Below are 15,992 nucleotides of genomic sequence, written 5' to 3'. Positions count from 1 at the left end.
GAATCTTCTTCTGCTATAGTATTATTGGTTTGTATTACTTCATAGTTATTTAGCTACATTTGTCTGTGTTTGCTACTGCTATTTACTCTATTCTTACGATATCTGGTTCTAATATTTTATTGATGATTTTATGGATATTTTTACGAGTTTTTATATCGGTAAGAGATCGACATACGTCAAGCTTAGTTTGTTCACACATTATGACCTAATTCTTCTAATGCAATGTTGATTTAGAACTCGAAGGAACAAATATGGTCTTTCTTTTTTGTGCAGTTTTCTTCGATGTTTGTGACCTTCTGCTCGTGAAGAAGATAGAACTTGAGTTGTTTAAAGAAAGGCCTACTTTTCCTTCTTTAACTTTCTTTCTTTATTTTGCCAATCATGCATTGAACTCTTCCCAATTCTAAATCAATTTTCTCAATTGTATTTATTGATTTCCTTTTGATGATTTTGAGTTGTAGTTAGTAAGACCCAAAATGAACAAAGACATTACTCATTATTTTCATTCTTAACTCATTAGGAATGATTAAGAATGTATTCACCATATGGAACCAATCCTTTATTCGTACATAAAATCTCACAATAGAGCATTGTGCTCCGAGGCATGATTTCTATTTTCTCAGCCATGATGAGACCTCAGATTGGAGGTTAATGGATGCAAGACCTATATTGATAAATCCAAAATTTTCTCTTTTAAGTGGCCTCACTAGTGAGTTGTATTTAGAATTTAGACCTATAGATGATGGAGTGACATTAATTTAATTAATTACATTTTGTTTGTTTAGAACAGCACAATATTTTCCTCTCCCATTAAGCACATATATAATGTTCTTATTTGCTGTTTTTTTTTTGTATGTATTTGTCTGTTCCCTTCATCTCAATAGCATAATTGATGTTGTGGCTTAGTGAATTTCTTTGTGATCCATAGAATTGGAAGTGTTTCTAAATTGAAAGTAACACTATTCTTCTATGGACTCAATAATTCATGAGATTTGAACTGAGTAAATCATTCTCTGAATGCTTTTGAGGGACAATACCAAGTCAGCAATTGTCTACAGGCATTCATGATTACAAAATACACTGTAAAGCATTGGGCATCATTTTGATGAATTATCTTAAATACTTATAAAAGATGTCTCTCTTTTCTGTTTGAAGTAATGTAGAAATTGCACCAAAATCATTATATCCATGAATAATTATATAATTATTTAAAAATTTTCACAACTATTTGTCCACATTACTGTTCAAATTTTGTATAAGAGGAGTTTCTGCAATTCAAACTGAGATGCTTTTCCTAGAAAATACTCATACTTTACATATTTGTCAATTGATATCCTCATTTTATTTTTTTTCAAACAGTATTATTAATTTTAAAAATATCAAAATTATCTCTCAAAAATATTTTTGTTATGTTATAATTTTCTAGTCACTATAACAAAAATATTATAAACGATCTAAATAGATTTCTTACATCAATCAAACTAACTATAAGCTTAAAAATATAATATTGAAATGGTCTATGAGTAATGACAATCAAAGAGGCATAATATCTTTCAATAGTATTTATAATGTTTTCAATATATCCCATTGAAGAACATTATGTACGAGCCAAATTAAAATTCTGTATCAGTTAAAAACTTATAAAAAAAAAGGATGAAAAAAGTTTTGAAGGATATTTTAGAATTTTTTTTAAAAAAATTAAAACTATTATTCAAAAAAACAAAAGAGGGGGTGATTTTTGGGAAATACCCAAAATATGGGTATTTCTAGGGAAATCATCCTTCAAACTTTTGCTGCACAATGAATTGTCCCCAAATGACAACATACTTGTGATTGTGCTCATTTCTGGCTTTAAACACAAACTTTTGGCAATTATACAAGCAAATGAAATTACCAATAGCATATAACAAAGCTTGGTATTTGTATTGTATGCTTAAGCTAAATTATCATAACCAGTTACTTTTGTAAGGTGAACAAACAAAATTGCTCCAAAGAAGCCTTAGTAGCTCTTGTCTACTGACCAAAAGAAGGTGCCCACTTAGTTTTGTGGCTTCCAACATGGATAACTTAAGATTATTGCCTCAGTGATTAAGTTGACTATGAATGTTATATTGTCTATTAACTTATTTTCTTAGTTCTTGTTTTGTGTTTCACAGCTGAACCTTTATTCTACAGAAAAAAGAACAAATGGGCCACAAGTGGTTCATGAGAAGCCCAATGGGTTTGTTTTCATAGTAGAGACTCCTTGTAAATTTACAGCAAAGCCTGCACTGAAAACATCACCAGCAGACATCTTCATCTTGAATCAGTGATTCTGATCCCCCCTTAGGTGTGATGTTCTCTGCAATAAATGATTTATATAGTACACACTTACACCCTCTTATGGGATTTTGGGGCTTGATATATATACTATTAAAAAAGAGAAAATAAGTACCAGAAAAAAATGAACTGAAGAATTCATGTTATTCATTCAGTGTCAATCCATGCAACTGAACTAGCTACAAGTCCCATGGTTGCTGCTAGAGTACTGCCTACCAAACAGGCCACAAGGAGTTTCCAACCTTCCTGGACCATAATATTTACAGAAAAATGTAAAGGATGGTTCCATATGTAGACATTTATACAGGAAAAAAAAAAGATTAAGACACGATTATTGTCGGTCTGCACAGGAGAAGGTTTGGTTTTTTGGCAGAAAGCAAGGAGATAATGAATAAAAGCATATTGCCAACTTTAGTAATTCCAAATCAAATTTGAATATTTATTGAGGATGACTGTCTTTGCTGATACCTTCACTCTGCAATTTGGAATGGATGATTTGCTTCTGATTTATTTACACCATCAGCAGTCCGGCAAGGACTTTATATCCTTCAAGTCGTTTCGTAATTCTTGAATCAATTTTCTCCTTTTTCTTCTCTTTTTTTGGCTTTTGTTTTGGTCTGAAGCTCCAAAATCTTCCATATGTTCAGTAATCTAAAGAACAGTATCATGTTGACAATTGTTCTGCAAGCCACTGTTCAATGTCCCTTTTGCCATCTGCAAAACAAAATAACAAATGTCAACACCAATTCAAATCAAATACTGATTTAAAGTTAACATCAGCCCAAGGAACAATGTGTATGTTGCTCTTACAAAAACATTCATATATGTGGATCACAGAATAAAACAAGCCAGGGGAAGGAATCACATTTAGAAAACAATTGAGACATCAGATATAAATAAAGTGTAGTACCCAAATTTTATTCTGCACTGCTACTCTCAGCTCTTTCTCATTCCATTGAATTTGAAGCAAACACACTTGTTATAAAGAAAATAAAAATTAAATTAATCAGCCATACATAAAGTTGCATTCAACAGAAATTTTTGGGGGAGTATCAGGATCAGAATCGGTGGCTGCCAAACAATAGAAGACACGCAAAAAAAACAAATCACATTATCACTAACATCCTATAAACATAAAAATGAAGTTGAAACTTTCAAATCCCAATACCTAACTATAGAGCATCATCTTCATTAGAAACAAAGCATTCATAAACAGAAATAGATCTGTATAATGCAACCTGAACCTCAAACTATCAACAATGTAAAGGGAAATGCTGAAGAATTAAAATGCATTTTAGGTCCGCCAGCATGTTGTGAATCCAAAGCTTTATGTTGAAGAACTTTCAGAAGCTATCAAAATTGCACTTATCCTGTACTGAAATTGGGTGCCACGGCCATGGAAAATCCAGAAAGCTAGATAAACAAAGTGGAATTTGGTGTCTTGGATATTGCATTAAAGTGCTTAAAAATTGGACCACCACTGTAATCTGCCAAGGACAGGGTCAGTAAAACAAGCAGGATGGTTGATCTCTCATGACACTCTGTACTTCACCAATTTGCAAAACAGAAGATATGTATACCAAGAAGCTTAGAGTACACTAAATGAATAGGGAATAGCTATCTATCCGAGATAGTTAATGCACAAAAGCATATACTAAAGGGACAGCATACGCAATGCAACGCAAAGCAAAATTGTATCAGCCAGGCTGAGCAAGAATGGGGGTTTTGTGATCCAGCAATTTGCATGAAGATGGTATCATCTACACGGACGTATACCACCATTACCTTATATAACCTGTATAAACAGAATCAGTCACATTGATGCATAGAGTGCATGAGGATATGAAATACATACTTGTGTGTGTAATTGTATCTAGCCAACAAGTTTCTGAAACCAAGTCTGTGCCATTTGTTAAGACGTGCCATATCAAATATACATGGCACCCACCCCACGAGCAAGTGGTGTCCACTCAAAGAAGGTGATGGATTTATAGTGAAATAGTACATATTGGTGGTTTTATTACCTACATACTCAAATGCATCCAGCATTGCAATACCTAGGTTGCATTCCTCAGAAACAACTGTTTTTACATATAAACCAGTGTGTCGAACCAATTTGAGCATTTCATACAAAAGCAACCAGTATCTTAACTGCATTGCTGATGTTTACTAACTAATAAGCTTACCAAGTTACATCTAGACTAAAATTGCAAAATTCATTGAATAAAGTGGTGTCAACAAAAATTCTCAGCATAGCTTGCAAGAACTTTGGCATATTAGTAGGCATGGAAATAAGAAAAGTGCAAGTTAGACGCAGAACTGTAATATTTTGGAAAGGAATGCCTATTAGGCAGATTCATGAAGACCATACTATATCATTTACCTTGATCAAGAAAACATTTGGTTATTCATGGGCTTGAGATAGCCTACTTTACATATACAAGAACACTAAAGCATTTACTGGCAAAAACAATTCTAACTCAAAACAACATTGTAGAGCAATGTACCTTATAGCTCTAAAGCACTGCCAACTTCCCGGTCAACCTTATCCTCTTTTATTCGAGAAAAGAGATCATGAATGGATTGCTTCAATTACCCAATTCTTAAAAGCTTAATAATGGGTAATGCGACTAGTATTATCAAGTCATTCATCAACAAAAAACAGAACGGAGATATAAGATCACGACATCATGATAGATTTCTGAGAATGACATTTTCTCTAAGCGAAAAATCATAGGGGTCACCTAGCTTAGGAGAGGAATCATGCAGGAGATCATGTGCATACACACACAAAAACAAACAAGGTCCCCTTAACAAGTCCTTGAAAGTGAAAACTTCAGAAAGAGGTCAGCCAAAGCAGAGCACATTAACTAAAATCAATATGTAGAAACTAGCGGTCTTCAAAGCAATGTTACATGCACAAACTGCATATAGCCAATCAAGGCTTATTAAGGCCACTCACTAACAGTATTAGTACAGTTTCCAAAGAGAAATTATGACAGTTCATCTGTCAGAAATTTTGTTTATGTTATTCCAAAAAAGATTCTCAAGGTTTTTAGTTACCTATCTTATTTCCAAGAAAAGCAATGGTGGTGATTCTCCAAACAAATTTCTGTGATCAGGAAACAAATGATTAACATTCCATCGATCTAAACATCACAAAATTATCATTAGCTATATACTGAATTATGAAATGTTGTGTAAACATGTGCAAGAGAAAACATATTTTGTACTGGGATGCAAGTCAATCAACCAAGTTGGGGGGGCTAATGCCAGAAAAACAAAGAAGGATTGTATGACAGTTTTACCGTAATGGTCAGCGTCCCTGAGATCGACAGAACCCAAAACATGCTTCTTGGAGCTCACCACCTGCTCTAAACGACGACGCCCATAGCATGGGACCAAGACGGCAAAGCTGTCATTAGCCTCTTTCTCAGAGTGGAACTCAGGGTCAAGGGGTTCCGACCACCCGATCGACCAATCGGAATCATCGGAGTCGGTCCCGGACATGCATCCCCCATCCGAGGGCACGAGGACTGCGTCGTACTCCTTATCGATCTGCCGTTCCTCCCGGTTATGACGCTTCTTCACGGTTCGTCTCGAACTTGATCGGATTCGAGGCCCCTTATTCGCTGCACTCTTCAAAGAATCCGGCTCCCTAAACCCCGTGTAGGAATCGTACGTAAAACTCGGAGATGAATTGGGAGTTTCATGACCTTTTCCATCCCAAATCCAACGAGAGAGAAGGTTAAAAACCACAGCCATAAACTCCGCGAATCCGAATCAACGCTCAATAAAACTTGACGGAAAGAATCAATGAAGATGACATAGATCTTTCGATTTCCCCCTGAAAGATTGAAAGAAACAAAGCTCAGCATCTATTCTGAAGCAAATACACCCGATCAAATCCTTCGATAGACGGCAAGATCACACCTCGCCTACCGAAAACCATCTCAAGAAACAAAAATCTTTAACCACACATCAAGCCGCACAAACACAAGCAGAAGTAGAACAAGGATTCTATTCCCATGGAGAAACGCAGCGAAAGAAAACAAGAAACAGGAAACCCATCTTCTAGGATTCTAATCGTAATCAAGATCTGACTCTCGCCTGGAACACCGAATTCTTTGTCGCTGTCGCGGTCCTTTTCCCAAATCGCATCCGCTTCGGCGTCTTTCCGCCTATTTATAGATCCCGAGCACGTGCTCTGGATTCGGAGATACCATAATTCACGGACCTGATTCCGTGGACTCTGATCTTCGGTGAATCCTACCCGTTGGATTCGGGCCGCTACCTAGATTCATCTCGATCGACGCCCATCTTTGACGCGATCGGGTACGCGTCCCACGGTACCTCGGATCCTCACCTTGTGGCGATGGGACCCAACGTCGTAAATGTCTGTGGGGGTAGAATCGTCGGTCTTCATCGTGGTGCGTTTAGTTTCGTGCCATTTTATCGGGATTTTGTCGTCCCCTGCGGGCCAATCATTGCTGAGCATTCGTCTCATGTACTTCCACGTCAGCTGCCGCCGACCTCAAAGTACTATTATACCCCTAAGCTTCTCTATAATTACCCAACTCCAAACATGCTTAGGTTTATAATCAGATTTTTATTTAGTGCAAATAGCAACTCATGGAAGTGAATTTGATCCGGACAATCAAATCTGATCTCAGAAACTTTATTTGGTTAAGTTAGTTGATATATTCAAATGAAGTGTATTTTGTTCAAACCACCTTAACCTAATATGAGGGAAGCATTTCTTTCTTGGAGTTCAATGATGAAGCATAAATGTCATCTCAATATAGTCACAATACTAATATGAAGATTTCAAAGACAAAGAAATATAATTCAGTGGATGCAATATTGGAAATAACCAAAAGTCGAAGTGAATGCATTCACTTATCAACATAAGCCATATAAGTGCGACCAACTCATCAATATACATGTATATTGATACGTATTCCAAGAGGCAACTCATTAACCTCTTATGTGTATATTGGTAGATATTGCATTACCTTCTTCATGTTATTTCTCGAACAGAATTGATGCATGAAGTTACTACTGTTCCTTGTCATTACTGTTTCTAATTTTTCACATGCTAAATATGTTCTGTTCATGCAGAATAGATCAATAATTGGCCAATTAAATACATTTATAGCCCACCAAACACAAGGAGACCTCACAATAAACACCACCTTTCTCCAGTTGTGTTGTTTTGTTTTGTGGCATGTCCACATAAAGAGACACAAACATTGGTAGAATCTACCAATGTGAATAATAAATCTTGCTTGGAGTTGCAACCATTTTTTGCAACATTATTTGCTCTGGTGTTGGCATATGAAATATTTTCATGTCTACTGACCCCCCACTCTGGATTAAATGACAAAAAGTTTTGCTCTGTGTACATCTATAAAAGGGAAGGAGAGAAAGAAAACATGCTTGATGGATCAGTAGAGCAAGAAACCAGCAATTTTATATATCATAGTGGAATAAATTTGAGTGTAATGTAAAATGATAAAACCACTGATCTAAAATTTGCATGTATCACAACTCATGGAGTTGATGACATATTAAGCAAGATGAAGTTGCCTGGCAATCACCTCAAAGAGTTGACATATTAAGGATGTTTGATCTATTCAGACTTCTTGGAAACAGAGGAGTTTACTGCTGAACCTGAAAGCTGCAGCATTAAACTGTCGAGGTTGAGGTTTTAGGTGGCAGTGATGATTTGTTCATGGATATCCTTTTGAGTTTGAGTGCTCATCACATCATCAAGGTATATGTTGATGTTACATCAGGCTCTCAACTATAAGAACCAGTAGATTGAATTAGAACTGCATCATTGTACCATATTCAGATTAAGATCTTAGATACATACAATAATAAAGTTCTTAATGGCACTGAACACCTAAACATAGTTTCCACAGATTACTTACTGCTTTAGAACCCTTCATCTGCTTTGCTCACATGGACATGGTAAGGCAAAGAGCTGCTGCACTCACCATCCAACTCCAATATGCCACTCCGATACGCATACTCCTCTTTTGCTACCTTCTCCGCTTCCATCACTCCCGGGGAGGGCTTCTGCATGAGCACCGGCATCTCCGGCGGGGGCACCACCGGCGGGAGCTTGGAGAGGAGAGACTCCAGACTGCTCATCGATGGCGTGACCTCGTAAAACTCGGCAGCTGGGACGAGCGGCGCCCCGGCGTCGACGGGCCAATTCTGAGGGCCGCCGCCGCCGCAACGGTCGATGCTCACCGGGAAGGCTGATGACGAGGGGTGCGGTAGCAGGACGCCGGGAATGCTCTCGAGGAAGTTGAAGTTCTTGCGGAGTAGAATGACGAAGCTCAGGTCCTCCGTCACCTTCATTGCGTTGCCATGTTCCACCCACCCGAAGAACAAAGCTAGTTAAGCCACTGATGCATGGAATTCTTGATGGAGACAGTAGTTGGAGGAGATAAGAGAGAGAGACCTTGGTGAGGGATCCTAGCTGCACCACACCTTCCCTTACTGCTATCAGCGCTATGGTCTGCATCGATGGTGAGAAGCAAGTCAGTCTAAGAGTTTTGATGGAAGGGAGATGGATCTGTTTAGATTCAGGCCATGGATTTGACCTGGACACCAGATTGGAACTGAGCCTCCCATGTCCTCGGTTGCTGAGATAGAAAAAGACCGTCCCGGAGTTAGAATTCTTGGTTCTCTTTCGTCCAAAAACAAGAAACAAGGAGAGCAGCATGCACGCTTACGGAATTAGTAGCGTTGCTCCATGTCGACAGGTAACTTGTGTCATGATCTTGGGGTTCGTCGAACACCCATTTATGGCTGTGATCTGCTGCAACCGTTCCAATCAGTCTGCCAAAACAATTAACAGGAACATGACGACTGCAACATCAAGTTGCTAAAGATGACAAACGAGTGGCATGTCTCTAACCCTTCTCCATAGTTGTAGATCTCATGGGACATCTTGAAGAAGAGGTCAGGATGGAGACCTTTCGTTTGACGATCTTGCTCACAGGTGGAAGCAGCAAAGTTGCAGAATCCATCCTCCCATGCGAGTATCCTAGAGAGAGAAGAGAGAGAGAGAGAGAGGGGGGGCTAGGGGGAGCGTTTATGGGAATGGATTATAACCAGTTTCCAGGTGTGAGGAAATCCAAATGATCGTTACCAGTTCCTTCTGTTTCCTCCAGTTCGGTCATAAAACCCTCGTTGAAGATCCCACCTACCAGAACAAAGATTAAGAGCCGAACAATATTGTGGCTTATACATGTTCTTCCTCTATCATGTCACATGTTAATGCTTACTTGGGTGGTGGGTAGTTTCTTGGCAAGATCCTCCAGAACACGGCGTAGACCCAGTGGGAGCTCTTGTGGATGCACAGGCTTCTCAGGGTATGTTGGAGGAGATGGGTTGCTGCCAAGGGATTGAGTTGTTCCTCCATTAGAAGGCCTTTCGTTGATCAAGACGAAGATTCTCACACCACAGCCTTTATGATCTCCTCTATTCCTCGGTGGAGAAGCTCCACAACATCCTCTATCCTGATACATTTAAGCCATCACCAAGGGATCTGTAAGCAAATATATACACCTCTCTCTCTCTCTCTCTCTCTCTCTCTCTCTCTCTCTCTCTCTCATCTTATGCTACAGTATTTAATGATGCGTTAAATATTATCATTGTGACCTCCAGAGCCCCCAGTTTTCTCCTCTATATTGTCTCCTTGCTAATCCCCATCTCTCTCTCTCTCATCTTATGCTACAGTTTTAATGATGCGTCAAATATTATCATTGTGACCTCCAGAGCCCCCAGCTTTCTCCTCTATATTGTCTCCTTGCTAATCCCCACCTCTCTCTCTCTCTCTCTCTCTCTCTGTTTGTGCAGTCTCATCAATAACTTATACTTTCGTCTACTCAGAAGAGGATGTGAGATATCATTCCATATGAAGCATGTGAAGATTACAATCTCATGTAACAATTTATCTTCGAATATACGCATCTGATTCTACCTGCACATGTGTTTGACTAAGCAGGACAAATTGATGTCCAGCTTTTAACCTAATGAACAGAGAAACTCGATTTAGATTCAGAAACTGGAAGTCCTTGCATGCGTTGTACTGTCGACGATCAGCAATCCGAACTCTATCCTATCCCTACAACAACACAAAGATTAAAAGCAAGCAATCACTTGGCCTGAAATTTCTGCTTGACTTCAGCCAATACTGAAGATGCAAACATGCTTGGTTGATTATACAAAAGGCTGTGTAATGTCAATGATGTAAGGTTAATTAGCGTGGTGCCGTGACACATTTCGGATCACATTACTGATAGAAACAGCGCCTGCAGGTCGAGAATGCTGACAAGCAACCATCTTTTTCTTCTCATTAGGTCTCTTCCTCGTGATAAGACCCTTTCTAGGAAGAACTGTTCTCCACACCCAACAGATTGTTCTGAGCAGGTATATCTGAGGGACATGGATCACGTTTACCTCGGCTGCCACAGGACTCAACCTTTGCGAAGGTCCATCTTGGTGGCTTGCACATGCATCTTCTTCCTGCTCAAACTTGGCCATGCATTCTTTAACCCCCAGTATTTATTTCACACAGCAAGCTGTAGAGAAATGGCCAGTAAAGATTATATATATATATATATATATATATATATATATATATATATATATATATATATATATATATATATATATATATATATATATATATATATATCTCCTAACACAAGCCATGTACAGCATTCTATATGAGGTTTGCAAACTATATAGATCCCTTGGAATAGACCAAATATTGGTTATGAAATCGACAATTTTGATTCGATAACTAATAATTTTGATTTTTAAATTTTAAGAATCAGAATTGAATCGTATATGATTAGTTTTGGAATCGAAACTGAAACCGATAGTTGCAGTTCTAGTTCTGGTTAAAATCATCAATTTTTTTAGAATTTTAATTTAAAATAAGAAAAATCATAATATTTTTTTAAAATTATGAACTATAAATTTCGATTTTCTAAAATCAGAAACTTTAATCAAACTGTATAAATTTAGTTTGGAATCGATAAATCATCGAATTGATTATGTTGATCTCGATTCGAATCAATAGACTATTTCGGAAAGTCATTCATTTTTTCTTTTATCTTACCTTACATCTCAATCATTCATCCGATATCATCAAATACATTTTCTTGACATTTAATTATTTTTATTCAAAACGATGATGACTGAGATCAAAAAACAAGAATGAGATGAATCGGCTATCGGATGATACTTTATAGCTTTTCTAATGTTGGTGGAGGAGGCATGGCATCTCTGCGCTGTACTTTTGGCCTATCAGGAAAAGACCAGAGCAGGTTCGTAAGGAAAAGATTGAAGAGAACTACTGCCTGTGAGGCATTGATAATGGTGCAGTGTTCCTTGTCCCATGAGGTTGCGCGATGACGATGGAGTGAGCTCAGAGGCGTCACACTGCAGCTTTCATGTCACCCTCTTCTTCTCCACTGGCATGGAAAGCAAAACTGGCGGGTCCTTCACCTCCTTCAGCCACACACAATCATGCACAACTCCAAGTCTCATCCCCCATCATTCCCTGGTTGAACTTAAGGAGGCCATGGTACAACCACAGAGAGCTAATGCAGTGACACTGTAGCCAGATTTACCATTCACTCGAAATCACGGCCATCAGCTTGTCCATGACAAAGACATGCATGCGTATCTATCTTAATAATTTCCCCCTGTCCTCTTCTTTGGGTAAAGATGGACAGAGAGAGAGAGAGAGAGAGAGGGGTAGGATCGAAGTGTAAGTGTCACCTTCTCTACTCGTGGATGTGGATGGAGATCACATGGATTTTCTTTTCCACGTCCATCTTTTTGTGAAAACAATGGATTAAATGAAGAGGTGGCAAAGTGGAACAGACAAGATCGCAGGTGGAATTCTCGTGCCCCTCCAAGAATGATAAATGAGAATGTACATAAATCTAACTGTAAAGCATAAAAAAATACTCACTCTGCAAGGCTTCATGCAGGCGACTGTAAGACGAATGTCCAGACAAGGAAACATATAGGCCAAGTATTCACACCCCCCAAGGCCGGCAAGCCTCTTCTCTTCTCGCCCTCGCTGCTGGCGAGGGTTTCCCATGAAATGACTAGGGACACAAGTAGGAGTGTTTGCTGGACATGTTGGGGATTTTTGGAGCTTGCACTTGGCACCCTAAGCAACATGTATGCAGTTTATGCTGTTGAAATATCATTTATGTAGATTTTTCTTATTGGTCATCAGGTTTTTATTGAAATGTCACTTACATTTCCCTGCAACGCATACGTTTAATAGATCACCAGCAAGGCATATGCACAGATATAAGTGGTTGGATGTAATCTGCATGCATGCATGGTACACTGTCGTAAGCTGATCCTCTCAAGGGTAAACTGTCAGTGTTTGAATATGGAACAGTGGCAGTTTTCAGCTTTTCTCCCAAGTGGATCATACCACATGCCACTTATCCTTTCTCATATTTTATTGTGGGTCAAAGGTGTGAAGGAGCTGTATGCCATTACCAGCCTAGCTAGCTAATTTTGGCGATCCAAAAGAGGCAAATCATGTAAGGAATGAAGCTTTACCAGAGGGGATGCATGGGCTCAAGATTGAACTGGAATTGCAGCAGAAGAGATCAAAAGTAGTCTAAGTGATGATTCCTTTCTTTCATAAAAAAAGAGGTGGAGTAGGCTTTGTTCAATGCTGCTTCAAAGCACTGCTGCCAATTCCAACTTCTCCACTGGGAAAGACTCCAAAATCATCACGTGAAGCCTTTTAAAAGTCACAAGCTTGGCCTCTAAAAGCTCCATGAACTCCTCCAATGGTGACACCCTTTTCCCTTCCTTTCTGCAGTAAAATATGGCTTTCCTTGTGGCTTCATGACTCCCCTGGCACCCACATCCTTTCCCTTCTCTCGCTTCACCTTTCCACCATGGGTTCCTAAGTAAAAGATGTCTGTCATAATGTTAGATCCTACCAAGATGAATTAACCATCTTAAATGGTAATCTTCGAAGCAGGAAAAGCATCGAATTGTATATTTTCAAAATTCGAAGCTGAGAATCTACATCTGGAGATAATTGTACAAAAGTACAGATTGACAGAATATTTTATGCCTACCCTAAGTAAATAGGTTTCTGTCCATGCAGCATATAGGCTGATCTGGAATCTACTGTTGGTACTAATGATAAGCTAACAGCATTACAAGACAGCTTCTCCTTTGGCATTCACTTGTCCACCATGACGTGCTACTTTGGAACTTGATGAGGACCTGTCTGTGTTCTTCTCACAATCCATGTATTGTCATGGAGAAAAGATAAAAAAGGGGAACAAACACCAGGGAGTTCTGGATGCATGCTTGCATTGAGTTAATTTCCATGGGAAACATTGACTGAACACTGATGCCTACAACTCCAACAAACCTTGGGGTAAGCTTTTGTGAAGTCTTGATCGATGGAGGCATGCCTAGAGCCAATCAGCAAAAACTGGTACTGAGTCTGTTCTCGAGAACATTGCTGCATGCTACAGTGGATTTGGTCTTTCAGTGACCTGCACAGCCTAGAATGTATAACCTGTCTCAGTTTTGATGGCCATTGTTGTATTAGGAAAGAGGAGGAAGCCTTTATCCCATGATTCCATCCTTTTCTCTGGCCACTGAAAGGAGATTGTATCATTAAAAGGATGGAATGTGCATCTTATCACCATAGTACAGTACTTCCCTGAGAAAGTATGCTTTAGAGACATGGTTTGTATAGATTTTAATTTCTTATATTTACAAGATCTTTAGTTATTTTTATTATTAATTTTTTGAGTTTTTTTTTGGTATCAGTATTCTTCCGCTGCATCAATTCAGTCATTCCACCTGACACTTCTCCCCTCCTGACCTTGCTTAGTATCATCACCTTCACCTTATGTTGTGCACACAACCCAAATGTCAACTTATGTCAACACACACATTCTCCTTTCATCTCTTTCACAGAAGGTATGTCACATGGGTGGAAAGGAATTATTATCTCATCAAGGATGGACTGTTCTTCTTCTGCTGCTGCTCTCTCTCTCTCTCTCTCTGGAACTCAATTGATGGATTGCTTACCAAACAACAAGTGGGGTCCATGGTTTGGTAGCATGATTGGAGGATGAAGGTTCCCTAAAGAATGCAAGTGAATAATTTATATCACATCATCACCAAGTATGACTAATCTCATGCGGTCTGTCAGAAGAGTTGTTGTGGAAGAAAGCCTCCAGTGGGTGATGCCATGTCAGGAGTTGACGGATCTCCAAATTATTGGCCCTATTGGTAGATTGTCAAGTGGACCCAAAGAAAGATTTGGATTCCCATCCAAATGCATAGGTGGTGGTCTAAAGCATTTATGACTGAAACTAGAGAAGGAAGGAGGAGGACTGGTCTCGGTAAGATTCAAGGACTTATCCTGGTTCATATACAGGGAGGCCTGAGTGCAATCATACTATCCATGAACAGGTTTTGCTGCATTCCCTTTAGTATTCCTGCATTTTCTGATCACCATCCCAGACAACCCATTTGATGAAGAAACCATGGCCTGGTAACCAGAGTCCAAGCATCTGAACATTGCAGTGGTTGAAATGGACACTGTCTTTTATTACATATCATGGAGCATGTCAGTGACATAATAAGATCCTTATGATGACTACATTGCATGTATCTGTTATCTCAGCATACTCTTAGTTCAACACAGCCTCAGCTGCAAAGAGAAAAGATATCATTACAAAAAGGATCAGGCAAAGTGTCTGCACACAGTTTCTTCTTCTTCTTTCAGCTACCAGAGTTGGCCTAACTTTTCTCCAACAAGATCTCATGCATTGCCAACCCCATATGCATCAAGTTAGGCCTGCTGGTTCTCCTTATTGTTATTAAAGACTTGCACAACACAACCTGGATACTTCACGTACATTGAGACAGACCACACACCAGCAGACATGACCATTGCAAGGACAGATGGCCAAGCACATGAAAGACACGAAGGACACTGGAGAGAGGCAAGAGGACATGGTTAAAGGACTTCCCCAACAGGGCCTTGTGCTAAATATATTTGAGATTTTTCTAAGTCTGACTTTTTTCACTAGACTGTGCTGGAAAGAACTGTAGATTCTTGGAGATGTAACGAAACCAGCTTGATTAGATTCTTGCAAATGTGATTATTAGCTTATTCTGTACCTTTTGAGATGATTTAGAAGGTAACATAATATTGCATCGAGAAAAAGTATCCTAACACAAACACAAATCTTGATTGTGCTGAAGTTTCTTTGAAACAATCTTATCTTTAAAACATGCTTCCTTACACATTTGATATGATACTGAAAGCAATGTTCTGTTCCCCTATGGGTACCAAAGGGCATTGTGAACAGGAACATGACATGGTCATACTTGATGGCTGCTTTGACATATATTAGTGATCATGTTTTACTCAATGCACATTGAGCTTTAGCTGGAACAGTAAGAGAACTTGCCTTTTGGTTTCTTCGATTCTTCTTTTCCCTGTTGCAGTTGCAATTGTCTATTGCAGGAGTTTATGGATCTGGTCCATGATTGTGCAGGCCATGTCATGCTTGAATGGATATAAGAAAAACATAAGAAGGCCTTAAGATTAAGAAGGTTTTTAG

The 15,992-nt window shown here is 38.9% G+C and overlaps 2 protein-coding genes across 3 annotated transcripts; both read right to left on the bottom strand.

Annotated features, from left to right (window-relative positions):
* Positions 1-2,444: 2,444 nt before the first annotated feature.
* On the bottom strand, positions 2,445-9,912 carry LOC103984349 (protein RICE SALT SENSITIVE 3). 2 transcript variants are annotated; one of them, XR_010486800.1, is made up of 10 exons: positions 9,624-9,912; positions 9,488-9,541; positions 9,254-9,382; positions 9,069-9,174; positions 8,937-8,978; positions 8,795-8,851; positions 8,256-8,685; positions 7,920-8,125; positions 5,628-6,166; positions 2,445-3,033 (listed from the first exon to the last, which is right to left on the bottom strand). XR_010486800.1 is itself a non-coding variant. In XM_065108086.1 (7 exons), the coding sequence occupies exons 1-7, from the start codon at positions 9,758-9,760 to the stop codon at positions 8,260-8,262; spliced, it is 951 nt and encodes a 316-aa protein (XP_064964158.1). In that variant the 5' UTR covers positions 9,761-9,911; the 3' UTR covers positions 8,127-8,259. The 2 variants fall into 2 exon arrangements, 1 of the variants encoding a protein (XP_064964158.1); XM_065108086.1 differs by lacking the exons at positions 2,445-3,033; positions 5,628-6,166; positions 7,920-8,125 and having other exon boundaries at positions 8,127-8,685; positions 9,624-9,911.
* LOC135613224 (uncharacterized) lies at positions 2,984-6,084 on the bottom strand. The gene is made up of 2 exons (XM_065110322.1): positions 5,628-6,084; positions 2,984-3,033 (listed from the first exon to the last, which is right to left on the bottom strand). The coding sequence occupies exons 1-2, from the start codon at positions 6,082-6,084 to the stop codon at positions 2,984-2,986; spliced, it is 507 nt and encodes a 168-aa protein (XP_064966394.1).
* Positions 9,913-15,992: the final 6,080 nt, after the last annotated feature.

The sequence above is a fragment of the Musa acuminata genome, chromosome BXJ2-5 (assembly GCF_036884655.1).
Source record: "Musa acuminata AAA Group cultivar baxijiao chromosome BXJ2-5, Cavendish_Baxijiao_AAA, whole genome shotgun sequence".
Lineage (NCBI taxonomy): Eukaryota > Viridiplantae > Streptophyta > Magnoliopsida > Zingiberales > Musaceae > Musa > Musa acuminata.
Note: the sequence above shows the minus strand (reverse complement) of the source record. Positions and strands in the feature narration are given on the sequence as shown.